Source organism: Schistocerca cancellata, chromosome 8, assembly GCF_023864275.1.
Source record: "Schistocerca cancellata isolate TAMUIC-IGC-003103 chromosome 8, iqSchCanc2.1, whole genome shotgun sequence".
Taxonomy (NCBI): Eukaryota; Metazoa; Arthropoda; class Insecta; order Orthoptera; family Acrididae; genus Schistocerca; species Schistocerca cancellata.
In genome coordinates this window covers 83,603,385-83,622,787 of record NC_064633.1, presented here as the reverse complement: position 1 = coordinate 83,622,787, position 19,403 = coordinate 83,603,385, and the positions used below count along the sequence as shown (strand labels likewise).

Genomic DNA, 19,403 nt, shown 5'->3' with positions numbered 1-19,403 from the left:
CATGTGTCGCAACAGTTTGGTCACAACCTCGGGCAGACAACACACTTGCCGCGCTACAAGAACAGGTTGCTGAGCTCACCACGCAAGTAGCCGCATTACGGACCCAGACTACCAGTTGCCGATCTCGCCGCCACGGCTCACCAGGTAAGTGCAGCTGCTCACCTTCGTCAACAAGAGTCTGTTGGTATCACCGACGGTATGGTTCCGAGGCGTGCAAGTGTAAACTGCCACATGAACAGGGAAACTCAGCAGGAAGTCAGTGATGATGGCCATTGGCTCTCCAAGTGGCAGCCGTCGACTGTTTGTAACGGAACATAGCACAAAGTTACAGTATTTGGTTGACACGGGTGCTGACGTGTCAGTCTACCCATCTGCTTGTCTGCCACATTGCAAATGTGATGACTGCCACCTTTTCGCAGCCAATGGTTCCACAATAACAAGATATGGTCATGTCACATTAGTTTTGGACTTGGGCCTGTGGCGCAGATTTGAATGGCAATTTGTTGTAGCAGATGTGATGCACCTCATACTTGGAGCAGATTTTTTATAATTTTATGGACTCCTGCCTGACCTCTGTCACCAATGCCTTCTTGACACTTCTACCGACCTAGCAAGCCAAGGTCGAGTGCATTGTGTGGAAGACACAGCAGTACGAGTGGTTACTGGCGATTCTCCATTTATAGAACTCCTCAGGCAGTTCCCAGAGATCACATGCCAGACTTCCACACTAGCACCTGTGCAGCCCTTGACAGTGCACTATATTTTGACTACACCTGGACCACCAATACATGCTCGACTGCACTGCTTGACACCTCAGACACCGAAGATAGTTAAGCAGGAACTCTCGTACATGTTAGCACAAGGAATCTGCTGCCCATCGAGCAGTAGTTGGTCATCTCTACACGTGGTACCAAAAAGAATAACAGATGGTGTCCATGCAGTAACTATGGACAGCTCAATGCCAGAACCATTCCAGATTGTTACCCAGTCCTGCATATCGAAGATTTTACTTTCAATGTTTACGATAAGTCAATCTTTTCTACATTGTACTTATTTCGTGCATTTCACCAGGTACCTGTGACACTGACGACACGGCTAAGACTGACATCTGCATGCTGTTTGGACTCTTTGAATTTACCTGAATGCCTTTTGGACTTTGTAATGCTGCCCAAATGTTTCAACAGTTCATGGACAAAGAGACACGTGACTTAGACTTCTGTTATGTGTATATTGACGACGTTTTGGTCATGTCAAATTCAGAGGCAGAACACCTTCAACGTACAACAGATCTTCACTCATTTACGTGCACATGGCCTACTCGTCAACCCGTCAAAGTGCATTTTTGGAGCAGATGAAGTACAGTTCCTAGGCTATACTATCAATGCTCAAGGCATACGGCCACCACAGGAGAAAGTAGATATATTCCCCAGCCTATGACGGTTAAAGAATTACGTAGATTTCTTGGCATAACCAATTTTACTGTCGATTCATTCGCAATCATGTCTTCCTAGTGCACCACTGGATAAGTTCTTGCAAGGTTCACCGAAGCCGAAACACAAACTCCAGGGGCACAGTGAGGCCGAGTTGGCATTTAAAAAGCTGAAGACTGCCATTGCAGCAGCTACATTGTTATGCACCCACTTCCGCAGGCGCCTTTCACCCTGATGGTCGACGCATCTCCAACTGCAATTGGTGCTGCACTGCAACGGCAAATAGACGGGCACTGGCAGCCCTTAGCCTTTTTGAGTAAAAAGCTATCACCATCCCAACAGAATTGGTCCACGTATGATCATGAACTGTATGCTGCATATGCTACTATTAAGAAATTTTGTCACATGTTGGAAGGACAGAAGTTCACTCTCATCACAGATCATAAGCCACTAATACATGCTTTCTGCCAGCGTCCTGAGAAGGCATCTCCACGTCAGCTGCGACACCTTGATTATATCGGACAGAAGGAGAACTAAATGTGCCAGCTGATGCACTCTCCAGGATTGAAGCAATCACTGAAGCAGTTGATTTTGAAGCTCTCACCATAGCGCAACAATCTGATAGTGAGCTTCAAGATTTATTGGCGCAACCATTGGGCCTACAACGCTGCTGTATTACACTGCCACTGTCAACTGTGCTGCTGTATTAGACCTTTTGTGACTACTGACTTTCGCCAACAGGCAATTGTCTCTTTATATAACTTGTCGCACCTGGAATATGAGACACTACCAACATGGAGAAGTGAGCTTTTGTCTGACCACACATGGACAATGATTGCAAGCAATATGTACGACAATGTGTGGCCTGTCAATGGAATAAAGTTAGCTGGCACATTAGGTCACCTCTTGGCACATTTCTTCCTCCAATCAGAGATTTGATCATGTCCACCTAGACCTAGTAGGACCTCTCCCACCATCGAAAGGATACACCTACTGCCTTACAGCCATCAATCATTTTACATGCTGGCCCGAGGTGTTCCCAATCGCCAACATCACAGCCGAAACTGTCACTACTGCATTCTTCAGGAAACGGATTGCCCATTTTGGAGTGCCATTACAAATCACAACAGAACAAGGAAGACAGTTAGAGTCGTATTTGTTCAAAGCACTCTCTATCCTACTGGGTACAAGGCGCATTAGAACTACAGCTTATCACCCATCAGCAAACGGTTTAATTGAACGCATGCACCGCTAACTGAAAGTGTTGCTTCGTTGTCACACCTCACAGCGGTGGACAGAGACGTTGCCCATTGTCCTCCTGGGTCTCTGTGCATCGCTGAAAGAAGACCTGAATGCCACGACTGCAGAATTTGTTTATGGCCAACCGATACGGCTTCCCGGCGAGTTCTTTTCTAATGTGCCAGACAACAGCATTGACACTTCAGATTTTGTACAAAAGCTGCGTACACAAATCCAGCAACTATGCCATGCTGTTCCAAGGGATCAGCAGACCCGTCGTCCATTTGTGTTTGACGAGCTACGGGAATGCCAGTATGTCTTCTTACAGCATGACGCAGTACGCAAGCCGCTGCAGCCACCCTACAACGGACCTTATCGTGCCATCAGTAGGGAGGACAAGACAGTAAATGTCGATGTGATGGGTACACCAACAACCGTCTCCGTCAACAGGCTCAAACCAGCTTTCTGTGCTCGCTACTCTGGTACGGATGCATCTACATGCACTGAGGATATGACCGAAGCTCTAGACACTCTGCTGCACATTACAGGTCAGTCTCAACAGACGTCTGAGGCTACCTCTAATGCACCATCAGCAGCCTGCACACGACCTGTTGTAACCCGGTCCGGATGACATGTCCGTTTCAACAGAAAGTACCGTTGACACTAAGGGGGGAGTGGTGAAGTGCAATGTTATGTGCAGTGTAATACTGTGTGCAAGTGATTGCCACTTGTAATTATTATCTCTGGCACATTCTCTGACTTACGTTTCCTCATTTGTTTTTATGCTGTTCTGTTGTTTAATTTTCTAGTAAAAGAGTTGTATGAGTTAGTGTGTTTTTATGTTGCAATTAAGTAAATAGAACTAGTCCGGCATCAGTTACAACAACCAACAAACTGTCTGTCTGCATGAATGACCATTGACAAACTGTGAACAAGAAACAGTACCACCCAGTTGCTCAGTATGCTGCCCAACATGACGTTCTTCATTTCAATGACTGCTTCACAGCCTGTGCCATCTGGAACCTTCTCACCAACACCAGCTTTTCTGAATATCGCAGGTGGAAACTCTTCCTTTGTTAGTCATTGTCCTGTTTCCTTTCCAGTTCTACACAGCCCTCTATTTCACCAATGCACCCACAGTCTTTTTACTTTTCTCCTTTTCTGCTTCCTTCCTCCCAAACCCCCCCCCCCCCCCCCCCCTCGCTGCCAACCGTCTAACATCCTGACTGCACCTAGCTGCCCTACCTTCTTCCCAACTCATCCCAGTATGGCCCCACAACCAGCAATTTACTGTCCCCCACCCCTACCCTGCTATCCCTGCCCCTCCCCTGCCACAGCCTCCTCCTTATTGCTCCCCATCACCACCCAGTTTGCTTCTTCCATCATGCACTGCTGCTCGCAGTCTGGCCATGCCAGCCAGAGGCTGTGGTCCTGTGTGTGAGAGAGTTCTGTTTGTGTGAGTGTATATTTGTATGTTGTCTAATTCTGATAAAGGCCTTTCTGGTGGAAAGATTAACTGCTGACAGTCTCTTTGCTGTGCCTATCTGCAACTCAGCATCTCCACTATATGGTGAGTAGCAACTATCCTTTTCATAATATGTCATTATTCCATTAAGGATTTTCCATTGTTTGATTTTGTATTTGCAATTTTAAAGTTACCAACTTTATATTATAATTTAGTTAACTGTAGCCTTCAGTTCTAACAATCAGAACACAGATATGTTTACAGTGTGAGTGGTTCTCTGGACCTGTTCAGTTGAAGGGACACTATATAATGTATTCAAATACATTTTATGTATAGAAGTTAATTTGATTTGTAATTAAGTTTTGTAGTACTGGTATCCCCCTCTTTTATTATTTTTAAACAGATCCTCTAATGATGATGTGGTAATATGTTGAAAACAACAATGATATTACTTGTGTGACCTGCTGCACAAATATATTATACAAAGTTTTTGCAAGATAATCACTGAGTTTACCTAAGGCAGTATGTCTAGTCTCAGCATTTTTGTATTGCTGCTGGTTACTGTTGATTTCACAGTGCACTATATCAACTGGAAATCAGTCACTTGCTTTCATATCAGCCTTTGAAGACTCACATTGGCTTCCTGTGTCATTTATCCATGTGCTGTGCACATTTTGCCCTGTCAAAACACAATAACATTTCTTTTTAGCATTTTTACCACTGATGGTGCTGCTCATCATAACGGATGATGCTGAACATTTTCTTGCTAGGATCTGGATATATATGTGAAATGCATTCTGCACATTAACAAATAGTACAACATTTGTTAAGTAAACTCATCACTCTATTCAGAGAAGAAATTTAGATGCAATGATCATCGCAAGCTGGTCTTTTATCATTACTTAAGACAGGCATTACATTCTTCTGCACCAGATATCAATTTTTCCAAATAATGTGTTAGAGAGATCACAGAAATTATCAGGTCACTGAAAAGCAGTACATCTTCTGGTTATGATGGTATTTCAGTCATAGTACTAAAATCTTTAGTTGATTTGGTAATGCCCCTCTTGAGCTACCTTTGTAACCAGTTGAGGGGTGAAGGTGTATTTCCTGAAATTTGCATTAGCAACACCCATTTATAAAAGTGGATATAAGTAACTGATCTTCCTCCCAACTGAAGGTTTTTTTTTAGTATAGCTTACAACAGAATATTAAACCATTTTTCTGAGAATAGTATTTTAGCAACAGGTCAGCTTGGCTTCAGTAAAGGCTTCAGCTGATTTCATGAACTCAGTTTTGGTAGAACTAAGGAATAACTATAGGCAACAAATTACACCCACATATGGCTCTGCACAAAATACTTAATACTTTATTTTTCCAACTTGGAAAAGAAAACTCACAGAACTAACAGTCAAAGAGTAAAAACTTGTATCCAGCATCCACTGCACTTGCATAGAGTAAACGAAGCACACATCACTGGCTACTCACATGTTCCCACACAGCCCCCCCCCCCCCCCCCCCCCCAAAGTTCTCATTTATCCCAGGTGCTCTGCACTTTAACTTGACTTGTCTCCTTGCTCTCGTACGGAGGCCTTTTTGCTGCGAGGATGAGGGATCCAGTGTGGGCTGTTGCATTGTAGTTCCATGTCCTCTTGTCATTGGTTCTTCTGCCATATCATGCATAGTGAGTTCCAAACTTTGGTCCCTCCCCATCTTCTTGAGTCTTGTCATACTCCAGTTCTGGTAAGACCCATACTGGTTTTACTCTCTCTATGGACACTCTAATAGTTTTGTCATTCTGTGAGTTGTCCATAGTATGGGTGCTGTGTCGTACTATTCGATAAGGTCCAGTATTTGGAAGGTGAAGTGGCGCTGTGACTGAATCTGTGTGGAGCATGACATGTGTAAATCTGCCAACACCTTATGCATGAAAACTGGTTGCTCACCATGTCTAGATACCGTAGGCCTTCTCATTGTTTCCACACACTCAGAGATTTCATGTATTAGTGATGAGAGGTTTCTTAGCATTGGTGATGCGGCAGTGGTTAGGTAATCAGCCAGGATTCTCAGTGGTTCCCCATACACCAATTCTGCCACTGAGGCACTGCTGTCCATCTTGTATGTGGTCCATAGTCCAAGGAGAACCAATGGTAATGCTTCTGTCCAGCTTCTCTGATGACACGTGAGAGGTGCCTTCAATGTCCTGTGCCACCTCTCCACCATACTATTGCTCGCTGGATGGTAGCTCATTGTATGGTGGTGCTGGAACCTACATAAATCAGCTAGCTTGTTGAACAGACTAGACTCAAACTGGCAGACTTGACCTGTCATCATATGAAGGGGGCACCCAAAGCAAGCTAGCCACTGAGAGACAAACACCTTTGCAATGTTTCTGCCGCTATGCCAGTGATCAGAATGGTCTCTGTCCATCTCGTGCATCCGTCTACCACTGTTAACATGTATTTATAGCCATCCGAAACTGGAAGTGGACCCACTAAGTCCAGATGGACACGGAAAATCTTGCTGGTGATCCTGTGAAATTCCCAATTTCTGCATAAACGTGTTGCGCTATTTTGCAGCACTGACACTGTAGGCATGAGCAAGTCCATTCCCTGGCGTCCTTTTTAATTGATAGACAGATGAAACATACTGTCCAGTGACCTGATCGTGGAATTTGCTCTGGATGTGCCAGGTCATGAACACTACCAAATGATGCCTTACGAAATTGTTGGGGAATGTATGGGCGTGGCTTCTGCCGTGATATATCGCACCTTAACTTAAGCCATCTTCCTGGCATGAGTACCGGCTGTAAGTGTAACCCTGTTGTGTGGTCCGTCAATAACTTTTGTAGATCCAGATCTGCTTCTCGTGATGTAGTGAGTTCTTCATAGTTTATTGTGGTGGTCATACCGCAAACACAAGAAAAGTAATATGCAACCAGATTCTCTGCACCTCTGATGCGTCTTATATCTGTGGTTAATTGATTGACAAACTCTGTGCCAGAACTGCCTTTGTGAGCACTTATTGCTGATGTTGCTGAAAGGTTTATGATCAGTGAAAATTGTTATTGGCCTGGCTTCAATATTCGGGTGGACATGTTTGACACTTTCATATATTTCCAACAACTCTCTGTCATATGCACTCCATTCTGTCTGTCGGAGTTGGAGCTTCTTTGAGAAGCAACTAAGAGGTTGCTAATGTCCATCAACCTGCTGTTGCAAGGCTGCACCAATTGCGACCTGGCTCACGTCTACTACAATACACAATGGTGCACGAGTAACATTGCCTCCTCTAAGCTTCTTTGCAAGTTGCCAAAAGCTTTGGTTATTTCTGATTTCTGGTGTCCGTTGCAGCTTTCACTTTCCTGTGGTATTCTTGCCAGCAGTGCGTTCGTAAGTGGTACCTGTGTTTCGGCAGGAACTGGTAAATGACACTGGTAAAAATTTACCATACCGAGATAATGCCTAAGTTGTTTGTAGTCTGTAGGTTTGGGTAGGTTGCACAACATGAAGATCTTCTCCGGTAATGGCTGTATATTGTTAACTGAGACTACATAGCCGAGGAAAATGACTTGACTCTTGGCCACAATGCATTTGTGTTCATTTAGCATTACTCCATACATATCAAGCCTTTGTCGTACTTCCTGAATAGGTCTATATGTGATTGAATATCCTCTGAGAATACCAAAATATCATCCAGATATACATAATAGAAAGGCAATCCCTGGAGCACTCCATCAATGAATCTTTACCAGGATTGGGCTGCATTTTTGAGTCCGAATGGCATAAAAGGAAACTTGAATAGCCCAAAGGGTGTGATCATTGCCGTCTTTGCGATGTCAGGTGGAGCCACAGGAATCTGATTGTATGCCTTACGACAATCCCGTACTGAGAATACTTTTGCACCCGCTAGAGCATAGGTAAACTCTTCAATATTTGGTATGGGGTACTTGTTCAGGATTGTTCTTGTGTTCACTCGGTGGTAGTCGCCACAGGGACACCATGTGCCATCTTCCTTACATATTAGGTGGAGAGGGGATGCACAAGAACTGTCAGACCTTCTTATTACCCCAGCTTGGAGCATCTCCTCAAATACCGCTTTTGTCTCTGCTAATCGCTCTGGGGGTAATCTGTGGACACATCTTGTTACTGGTGGTCATGGTGTGGTGTGTGTATATAAAGCACTGTACTATGTTTAACAACTGGAGTCTTTATGGCTTCTTGTTGGGGAGACTGTATAGCTGAGTTATTGACTTCTCCTAAAACAGCCTCTGCCGTACTGCACCGAAAGCCTTGTGTCATGCCACTATTTGATCCAGTAGTATGAGAGTTATTTGCCAAGTCCATGGTGAGAGCAAAATGAGACAAGAAATCTGCGCCTAAGATTGGCTGTAAAATATCTGCCACTAGAAAATTCTACTTATAACAGGTAGATAAAACAATATCTATAGCGAGATCTTTATAGCTGTTCGTGTTTATACTTGAATTGTTAACTGCTATCAATTTCAAAGGCTCCCATGTGTCCTCCTTAACAAAACTTGGAGCCAGCAAGGTAAACACTTCCAAGATGGTGTCGATCCGGAAGTTGAGGCCTGTGAGTCTATCAACCACTTGTAATCTGTACAATGTTAGCTTATACTCCCAGGGTGATGCTGAGTGCCATAAAGGTATACTATATCAGAAGCCTTCAAGTGCCTTATCTTGACTGTGCGTGTTGCTGCCTGCAACTGTCACCTGGTTCCGCGTTCGTATATGGCAACGTTCATGAGTGTCGCAGCCCATGGCGCCTAGAGTGGGCTGCCCTCGCCATTTGGGTGTCCACAAGGTTTTGTTCATCTTGTAGCTTGTGGCCTGAATCATCTGTGATACCAGCAAAAATTGTCAGTGTAAGCTTGATCCTGTTTGGAGTGTGACCTCTTCTTGTTACTGGTGGACCTGGTGGACGTCTGCGGCTCCAAATCATGTAGGCAAGTAGCCATACTTTCCATCACATCTTGCAGTTTCCTGATCCCCTCATCAATGCCTGGTTTTTGTCTGTAACCTGTGGCTGCACAGCTTAACTTTGATTCTTCTAACCATTCTGATTAGTCATCACTGGCTTCCATTGCAGAAGTGGCAGATGACATTGCTACAGATGCTACGAGTGTCAACTGTAGAGTAGCAAAAGCTCTGTCAGCTATTTGCAGTTGTTTGTCAAGAGACTGTCGTTTTTACGCAATCAATGTCAGTTGAACTTGATGAGGAAGCTGCCATTGCCAGACGTGCAGTAACAATTCATTGGACATCATGCTTGCATCGACTATAGTGAGTAAATGTCTCCAAAATTCAGATGGACTTCTGTTCCGCATTTCTCCTGATACGTCACCTGGGAAAGTTGCTGTTCAAGTAATTTCATGCAGCGAGCGATCAATGCCATTTTAAGTGTGGTGTATGGGCTGCTTAGTTGTGAATGGATTCGCTCTTAACTGCAACCACGGCACAGTTGATAACGGTGCGTACATTCGTGAAAAATCATTGATGTGTGACTGTGTGGTGTGGCTGCTACTACTGGCATTTGCAAATTCATGGATTCTGCTTTGCTATCATTCTTCAGTGCTGCAAGCTCTAAAAGCCCAATCTGTTGCTTTAGCTGTCACATCTCATTGTTGGTTGCTTGCAGAATTTTGTTAGCTTCTCCATCTTTGGCGGAACTGTCACACAATATTAAGTTGCGAGAGTGTTTCTTGTTTTTGCTGGGGTCACCAAATATGTTGGCAACAAATTAAACCCACATACAGCTTTGCACAAAATACTTCATTTTTCCAACTCAGAAAAGAAAATTCACTGAACTGACAGTCAAAAAGTAAAAACTTATATCTAACATCTGCTGCACTTGCATGGAGTAAACAAAGCACGAGTCACTGGTTACTCCCATATTCCCACATACCAAATACTCTGTTAGCATTTTCTGTAATCTTGTCAAGCACTTCACTTGTGTAGCTTGTAAGATTCTACTGATGATACTAAAATGGTGTGGTATTAAAAGCATTCCACTCACAAGAAAGGAATCTTATCCTAACAATAGAAAACAGAGGGCCACATTAAGAAATGGTACGACACAAACAAGAGTAAATTCTCAGTGAAACAACATTAAATATGGTCCCACTCCTGTTTCTGGCCTACATAAACGATGTACCTGGTGCTCTTCAAGAACTATAAGATTTGCTGATGACACAGGAATATTAATAAAGGGCCCTGACACATTCATACTATAAACAGCCAAAAGAATAATGGAGCAGGTTTACAACTGGTTCCCAGCAAACAATTTAAACTTCAAAACTTCCTGGCAGATTAAATCTGTGTGCCAGACCGAGACTCAAATTAGGGATCTTTGCCTTTCACGGGCAAGTGCTCTACCAACTGAGCTACCCAAGCACAACTCACACCCCATCCTCACAGCTTCACTTCTGCCAGTACCTTGTCTCCTACCTTCCAAACTTTACAGAAGCTCTCCTGCGAACCTTGCACAACTAGCACTCCAGAAAGAAAGGATATTGCGGAGACTTGGCTTAGCCACAGCCTGGGGGATGTTTCCAGAATGAGAATTTCACTCTGCAGCAGAGTGTGCACTGATATTAAACTTCCTGGCAGATTAAAACTGTGTGCCGGACCGGGACTTGAAGTCAGGACCTTTGCCTTTCACAGGATAGTTCTGCAAGGCTCACAGGAGAGCTTCTGTAACGTTTGGAAGGTAGGAGGTGAGATACTGGCAGAAGTGAAGCTGTGAGGACGGGGCGCGAGTCGTGCTTTGGTAGCTCAGTTGGTAGAGCACTTGCCCGCAAAAGGCAAATGTCCCGAGTTCGAGTCTCGGCCCGGCACACAGTTTTAATCTGCCAGGAAGTTTCATATCAGAGCACACTCCGCTGCAGAGTGAAATTCTCATTCTGGAAACACTCCAGGCTGTGGCTAAGCCATGTCTCCACAATATCCTTTCTTTCAAAAGTGCTAGTTTGGCAAGGTTTGCAGGAGAGCTTCTGCAATGTTTGTAAGGCAGGAGATGAGGCACCGGCAGAAGTGAAGCTGTGAGGATGGGGCGTGAGTCATGCTTTGGTAGCTCCGTTGGTAGAGCACTTGCCTCCATAAGGCAAAGGTTCTGAGTTCGAGTCTCAGTCCGGCACACAGTTTTAATCTGCCAGGAAGTTTCACATCAGCGCGCACTCTGCTGCAGAGTGAAAACCTCATTCCAGTTTAAACTTCAATCATATAGTCATCTTCTATACTACCATATAAAGACAAATTGGTGTTTAACACTGTTACCAAAAATATCTGAAAGTTCTTGACCAATTTACTTCAAATATTTACCCAAAGCTCTAATATAGATTCCAACAAGCATAAGCTGTATATTTTAATACATATGGTATATAACTGTGTATGTAATATATAAAGGGGAACAGTTGTCACCAAACTTCTCAAAAAAATTGTTGACTGATTTACTTCAAATTTTTACACAACCCTCTAATAAATGCTGGAATGGACAAAGTCTATATATTCTTCCAAAGTATACAGTATAGTACATAGTACATAAAAATGGAAATGCTAGTATCAAAAGTCTCTAAACATTATTGACCAATTTATTTCAAATTTTTCCATGAAAATCTAACAAACATTCAGACTGACTTGTAGTCTGCCGAGCATTGGAGGCTGATGTTAGTTCTCCCTACAGTTCACTGCCTGTCCTGTTTTATCAGTCTGCCCAGCCTACGACATCTGTAATGATGGGTGGCCACCTAATTCCATGATGTCAGTCCGTGGTTTCACCATGTGTTGAAGACACTCGCCACAGCACTCCTCGAAAACCCGACACACTGTGCAGTTCCCAAAGGCATCGTGCTGAGCCTCCGGACCATCACAATCTGCTCTTGGTCAAATTCAGATAGATCACACGCATACCCCATTCTACACATGGACAGCACACTCGTTGATACAACATACACTGTGCTTGTGTCTATCAGTCATTCCTCATGAGGCGATGCTGCTATCAACTGGATGAGTTTATATTGATAGTAGGTCAGTGGTTATAAAGTTCTGGCTGATCAGGAGGTTATGGACAGAGAGGGGTGGAGGGAGGAGGGGAGGGATAAAAAGAGGTGTAAGGCAGAAAGAAATAAAGACATATATCTGATTCCTGGACATATTTAGCAGTTGCAAAGCATTGCTGGATCTGCTGGTATTATACAATTCCAAACAAATCAAAATGATTTACAGATTAATGGACATACTAAAGAGGCTCTATGTGTATAGTTCCCAGACATCCAGATGGATAACAAACTGAGATAGCACCAGCGTAGGGATTATTTAATCAAAATGCCCAGTACTGCTGGCTCTGTACTCAGAAATATGTCTCACTGTGTTGACCTCCAGACGGGATTGCTAGCATACTCAGCATGCTTTCACTCATCACTTTCCTGTGACATAACCTCTGATGCAATACAGCTAAGATCAAGAAAAGTTTTATTCTACAGAAGCACACAGTAAGGACATTGTATAAAGATGATAACTAAACATCTTGCAGAAACCTCTTCAGGGACCTGGAGTGTGTTACACTCTTGTGCCAATACAACGACTGGTGGTATTTCTGCTAAATAACAAGAGTGAATTCAGTATGAACTGTGAAATTCACAACTGCAACACTAGAAGCAAAGTACATATCCATATAGAATATGCATCCCTGTCTAGGATTCAGAATAGAGTTTTATACACTTGTGTAATATTATATAAATATATGCCCACAGGCATCTGGCAGAAAATTTAAAATCCCAAAAGATTCAAAAACAAAATAAAAGTGTAAGCACAAGCTGCTCCTTCTACAGTTCATTAGAATATTTGGACTTACAGGGAATGTAAATGCTAAAATATTCCAATGTTTATGTTAAACAGATTTTGAGATTGCCAATTATTTATCTACTCATTTAAAAGGGAGTGCTGAAAAATAATGCCACCAAATGTTTTATTCTATTCCCAATATTGGTTAATGTATTACAGGTCATTTATATTACTCAGTCTACATTCCCACTTTGCTGATGCAAAATGCAACCCTCTGCTGCCAGAGGGCTCCGAACAATACCATGCAAAATGGCAATGTGTAATGTAACTAGCTGGTGCGTGAGAAACAGTGTGCTGTAATTGAGTTTCTAACCACAAAAAACTTCTTCCACACATGGGGCACCCTCTCTTCCAGCATGACAATTTCAGACCACACACGAGTGCTGTGACATCTGGAACAATCCAACACCTTGGGTTCACCATCATCGATCATCCTCCACACAGTCCCAACTTGGCCACATCAAATTTTAATGTGTTTCCAGAATTTAACGAACAACTTCAAGGACTTCACTTTAACAGTGATGAAACAGTGAAGGCATAGATGAGGTTGTGACTCCATCAGCAAAACCGAACATTCTACAGTGATGCTATCAACAAACTACTCTTCCATTGGGAGAAATGCATTCGTGACCAGGGTGGCTGTTGAGATATAAATATGTTGACATGAAGAATAAAGATGCAGAACAATACTAAAGCTTTTTATTTAAAAAGCTTTAAGAGCTTTCACATAAAAAATTCAGTGGCATTACTTTTCAGCATGCCCTTGCAGCTTTCAAATACTGCTATTATAGTCTTGGCATTTCTGCACTCAGTTCAGGGTTCCTAATCTGTTTGTGACACTATGCTTCGAAGATAGTAAGAACAATGATTCAGTCAGTGGCCAAATAAAATATTTGTTTGTGAATCACATCTTTAGGTCATAATTTTTCACAAGTCCATTGTTTTATCTAGTAAATAATATAAAAAATTAACATCTATCAAAAATTACCTGTTATGTTTCAACTTTAACTGCTTTATCTGGGAACCCTGTACATTCTCCATGATTTTATGGAGGATCTCCTAGAACATAAAGTAAAGTCACATGAAGAAATATATATTTGCTCATTTATTTACTTACTGTACTATTACTCATCATATATGAAGCCCTCACACACAGATTTTCATTATATGATGGTTAATAAATTAAGATGAAATGTTCACATTTGTGTTTTTATAACTACATTCCACCAGTTTTTCTAGTTAATGATCTTTCTTGTTTACATCAAAAACTGTTGTCCACAAAATATTACATAAACATTCCACACAACTTTTGCCTCATTTTCAGACATGTTGTATTCTTATTCTTGGGCAAAGCTGTTTTGGGCTAAAAGAAACTTTAAGACAGAGAAGAAGAAACCAGAATTTTAAATGTCTGTTTTTATCATTTGCTATACTATTCACAATAAAATAATTTTCTAAGCACATCACTGAGAGCAAAATTCTTTAATAGTTAACCAGAACATTTGCTTACAAACATATGCATCCTACTAAGACAATGGCACCCTTCCTTCATATGGGAGTCTCCAAGGAAGCTAAGGTGATAAAGCTCCCACCTTAGGATTACAAAAGAAGGCCTCACTGAAACCTACAGTGGAGGATATGGACTCCTGCACAGTGGAAATAGGACATTACGATGCAATGTTGAACTCAGTGAAAAATTCTTCTTTTCCATGTTGAAACACACAGACTGTTACATTCTTCTAAACCTACACCCACATGACTAACTGAAATTCACACCAAAGTGTCTGATAGAGAGTTCATCAAACCACTTTCATACTATTTCTCTATTGTTCCACTCTCAGTGTGTGGGAAAAATGAACACTTAAATCTTTCTGTGTAATCTCTTATGTATCTTATTTCATCACAATAATCATTTCTCCCTATGTAAGTGGGCATCAACACAATATTTTTGCATTTGGAGGAGAAAGTTAGTGATTGAAATTTCATAAATGGTTTTGGCAGAATCAATATTGCCTTTGTTATAATGATTGCAACCCTAACAATCATATCATATCCATGATCCTCTCTTTCCTATTTTGCAATAATACAAAACAAGCTAACCTAATTTAAATTTTTTCAGTTTCCTCCATCAACTATATCTGGAAAGGATGCCACACCACATAACGGCTCTCCAGCAGAGGCTGGACAAGTTTAGTGTAGGCAGTCTTGTTAGTGGATTTGTTGTATCTGTTCTGACAATAAAACAATATCTTTGGTTTGCCTTCCCCACAATATTATCTGTCTTATTGTTCCAATTTAAACTGTTCACAACTATAATCTCTAACTGTTTAGATCAAAAGACTGCCTTTAGATATGTGTAATTTATCGAACTGAAATGAAAGGATATGTCAATGACCTCACACTTTTCATTGTTTATGGTCAATTGTCACTTTTCATGTAATACAAATATCTTGACTAAATCATTTTTCAATTGGTTTGATCTTCTGATGACTTTATAGATGGTAAATGACTAGACTATATCATATATAATCTAAGAGAGCTGCTTAGATTATCTTCTACATCATTTATATGGATTAGGAACAGCATGGAGCTTGTAATAGTACTTTGGGGAATGCTTGATATCCCTTTGTTTTACTTGATGACTTTCCATTTCCATTAGTTACCACAAACTTTGACCTGTCTGATAGGAAATCACAAATCCAGACATATAATTGGTATGATACTCCATATGTATACAATTTGATTAGAAGTCACTTGTTAAGGCCTGTATCAAAAGCATTCAGGAAATCTAAAAATATGGAATCCACTGGAGATACCTTGTTGATAGAATTTATTACTTCATAAGAATAAAAAGTTACTCATATTCCACACGAATGGTACTTTCTGAAACTGTGCTAACTATGTATCAATATATTGTTTTCTTCAACATAATTCATACTGATCAAGCTCACTATATGTTCCAAAAATCTACTGAAAATCAATGTATGTGATGTGGGTCTGTAATTCAGCTGATTACTCCTATTTCCTTTCTTGAATATTGGTGTGACCTGTGCAATGTTCCAGTCTTTAGGTTCATGTCTTTCATCAAGCAAGCAATTGTATATGATTGCTAAGTATGGAGCTATTACATCAGCATACTCTGAAAGGAACCAGCTGGTATACAATTTGGACTTGAAGATTTGCCTTCTTTCAAATGACTTGTGTCACTTCACTATATCAAGGATATCTACATCTAATTTACTCATGTTAGCAGCTGTTCTTGATTCAAATTCTGGATATTTACTTCATCTTCTTTGGTGAAAGAATTTCAGAAAACCATATTTAGCAACACTGTTTTAATGGCACCGTTTTTGATAGCCCCAGATCTTCGATATTTCCAAACTGGGGCAAAACCTTGATCAAAATTTAAGAAAATCAGTTCTCCAAAAATATGTTCATTTTGTAGCACACATCTTTCTGAAGAGTTTGATATGTAAAACATTTATGTTCAAGGAAATGTCCTATTGCATGTCACTATATTTCGCTCTGCAGAATTCAAATGTGTATACTTTGTAATGGATGCCATCAAACCTATATTCAGGACAGTGGAAGTTGAAATGTCCTGTGGTGCCTCTCCTGCCCCTAAGTCAGTCAGTTTGACATCCTAGCCTCCCTTCTATCGGGAGGGTTAATTTGGAGTTGGAATGGCTAGTTGGGTGGGGTGCGGCGTCACATATTGGTTTGGTTCCTGTTGATTCTCTCAGTAGATGGGATTATATTAGACATGGCCTACACCTCAACAGGAAAGGGAAGGGTAAACTGGCTGGGCTAATAGCAGGAAATGTAAGGGGGGGGGGGAGGCACTGCCAAAGTGGTAATATACCAGTGATCATATGTGTTGGAGCAGACCCTTTTTCGGATAGGTAGGACAGAACGAAGTCAAGTTCTGAGAGAAGTAAAGATTGAAACAAACCTTCAGTTTGAGAAAGGAATCAAACAGCATAATCCTGGCACACTGGATCAGCGAACACAGCTGTTGGTTAAAAATTTACAGCAATCAGCAGAAATTTTGTTTCCACCCAATTTCATCTTGGCAAATGTAAAATGCCAACTATCTTTAGTGCATCAAAATATTCGAGGGCTTTGAAGTAAAATTAATGAACTACTTATGTGTATTGATGAATTACAGTCATCAAACCCAGTAAATGTAATCTGCCTCTCTGAACATCATGTGACCACTGGTATAAATATGTTAAACCTTACAGAATTTAAGTTAGCCTCTTACTTCTGTAGACAAAATATAGAGAAAGGAGGAATTGCCACATTTGTTAAAAACAGTTTTAAATTTAAGAATAAATAAGAATAAATTTTACTTAGAGCAGCACTTAGAAGCAGGTGCAACAGAGATAGAATTTCATAACAGGTAGTCATAAACAGAGCACCTTCACGAAACTTTAACCTGTTTATAAATGTTATTGAAGATTTAATATCTCATCTAAAATTAAAAAACAAAGAACTGGTGGTTGCTGGTGATTTTTATGTAGATGTCCTGAAAAACACTGTCAGTGAACAGTTACTGAAATCAGTTACATTGTCATTCAATTTAATTTCTACTGTATATTTCCCAACTAGGGTATATAAATGTTCTAAGACTGCCATTGATAATATCTTTATAGACAATTCTAGGAAACTAAGCCACATTACAAAACCAGTAGTAAATGGGCTATCTGACCATGACATGCAACACCTAACATTAAATTTTGAAAACTGTCAGGGTAAAACATCTATCAGAACTGAGTACAGAAGGCCAATAAAACAGCCAAAAACTGAGAAATTTAGGAGATTGCTCAAAGAAATTAATTGGATGGATCTTTACAGCATCCAAGACACAAATGGAAAATATAAAACATTCATTAATAAAGGTAGCACCTTATTTGAAAACTGTTTTCCCCTGAGGGTGAATCAAATGAAGCAGAAGTCAAATAAGAAACCATGGATCACGCAAGGGATAAAGATATCAAGTGAGACAAGAAGGAAACTCTATCTGATATGCAGGGACACATTTGATACTAGCATTATAGCTTATTACAAAAATTACTGCAAGATATTGAAGGAGGTTATCCAGAAATCTAAACATCTGCATTATGAGAAGAAGATAAATACATCCCACAATAAAGTGAAAACAATATGGGATATAGTTAAGTCAGAGACAGGTAGAACCAGAAATGAGGAGGAACAAATAGCTCTAAAAATAAATGAAACCCAGGTAACAAATGCATGTTGTATTGCAAACCATTTAAACTAGTATTTTGTCTCTGTTACTGATAGCATGGGGTTGTCATGTTCAGTAAATAATGCAATGGAATATCTGAGACCAGTGCACACAAGCAATCTCAGTAAAATGGAATTGACACTTACTTCACCCAAAGAAATAGAATCCATCATAAAGTCCTTGAAATCAAAGCATACTAGTGGTTATATAACATATCAATAAAGTTAATAAAAGAGTGTTGATGTGAGCTTAGTCATATCTTAAGTTATTTGCGTAATTAATCACTTATCACAGGAACATTCCCGGACTGGCATAAATATGCTGAAGTTATACTTCGCCACAAGAAAGAGGACAAAGAAATGTAGTCAAATTACCAACTGACCTCACTTTTGCCAGTTTTTTCAAAAATCTTTGCAAAGGTTATGTTCAAGCATCTACTTAAGCACCTTAGTGAAAATAACACACTGTCAAAGTCACAGTTTGGGTTTCTTAAGGGTTCTGATATTGAGAAGGCTATTTACACTTACAGTGAAAATATCCTTAATTCGTTAGACAACAAATTAGAGGCAGCTGTCATATTCTGTGACCTGTCAAAGGCTTTTGAATGTGTTAATCACAGCATTCTTTTAAGTAAATTAAAATATTTAAATATTATGGCATCACTGGTAGTGCTGCAAAGTGGTTTCAGTCATATCTTATTAATAGAAAACAAAGGGTGTCAATACGTAACACTTCAGCAGTAGGCAATCAGACATCATCTGACGGAAGAAATTACATGTGGTGTTCCCAAAGGTTCCATACCAGGTCCACTGTTTTTTCTTGTGTATATTAATGACCTGTCATCTGTTACATTACCAGATGCCAAGTTTGTCTTATTTGCAGATGATACAAACATTGCAGTAAATAGTAAATCAAATATAAATTTAGAAAGGGCAGCTAATCAAATTTTTACTGACGTTAATAAGTGGTTCATAGCCAATTCACTATCTTTAAACTTTGAATAGACCCACTATACGCAATTCAGAACTTCCAAGAGATTTCCTTCTAGTGTGTGTATAAAATATGACAACATGCAAATAGGAGAAGTTGAGAGTGTAAAATTATTGGGATTACAACTTGATAATAAATTCAGTTGGGAGAGGCATACTAACAAACTG

General features: G+C 40.6%; 1 protein-coding gene across 1 annotated transcript in view; it reads right to left on the bottom strand.

The window, feature by feature from the left end:
- LOC126094937 (1-phosphatidylinositol 4,5-bisphosphate phosphodiesterase-like) overlaps positions 1-19,403 on the bottom strand; it is a 524,263-nt gene that overhangs the window by 21,848 nt on the left and 483,012 nt on the right. The window contains exon 21 of the mRNA XM_049909585.1: positions 13,984-14,054. Coding sequence (XP_049765542.1) covers positions 13,984-14,054 — 71 coding nt within the window. The remainder of the gene's footprint in view (positions 1-13,983; positions 14,055-19,403) is intronic.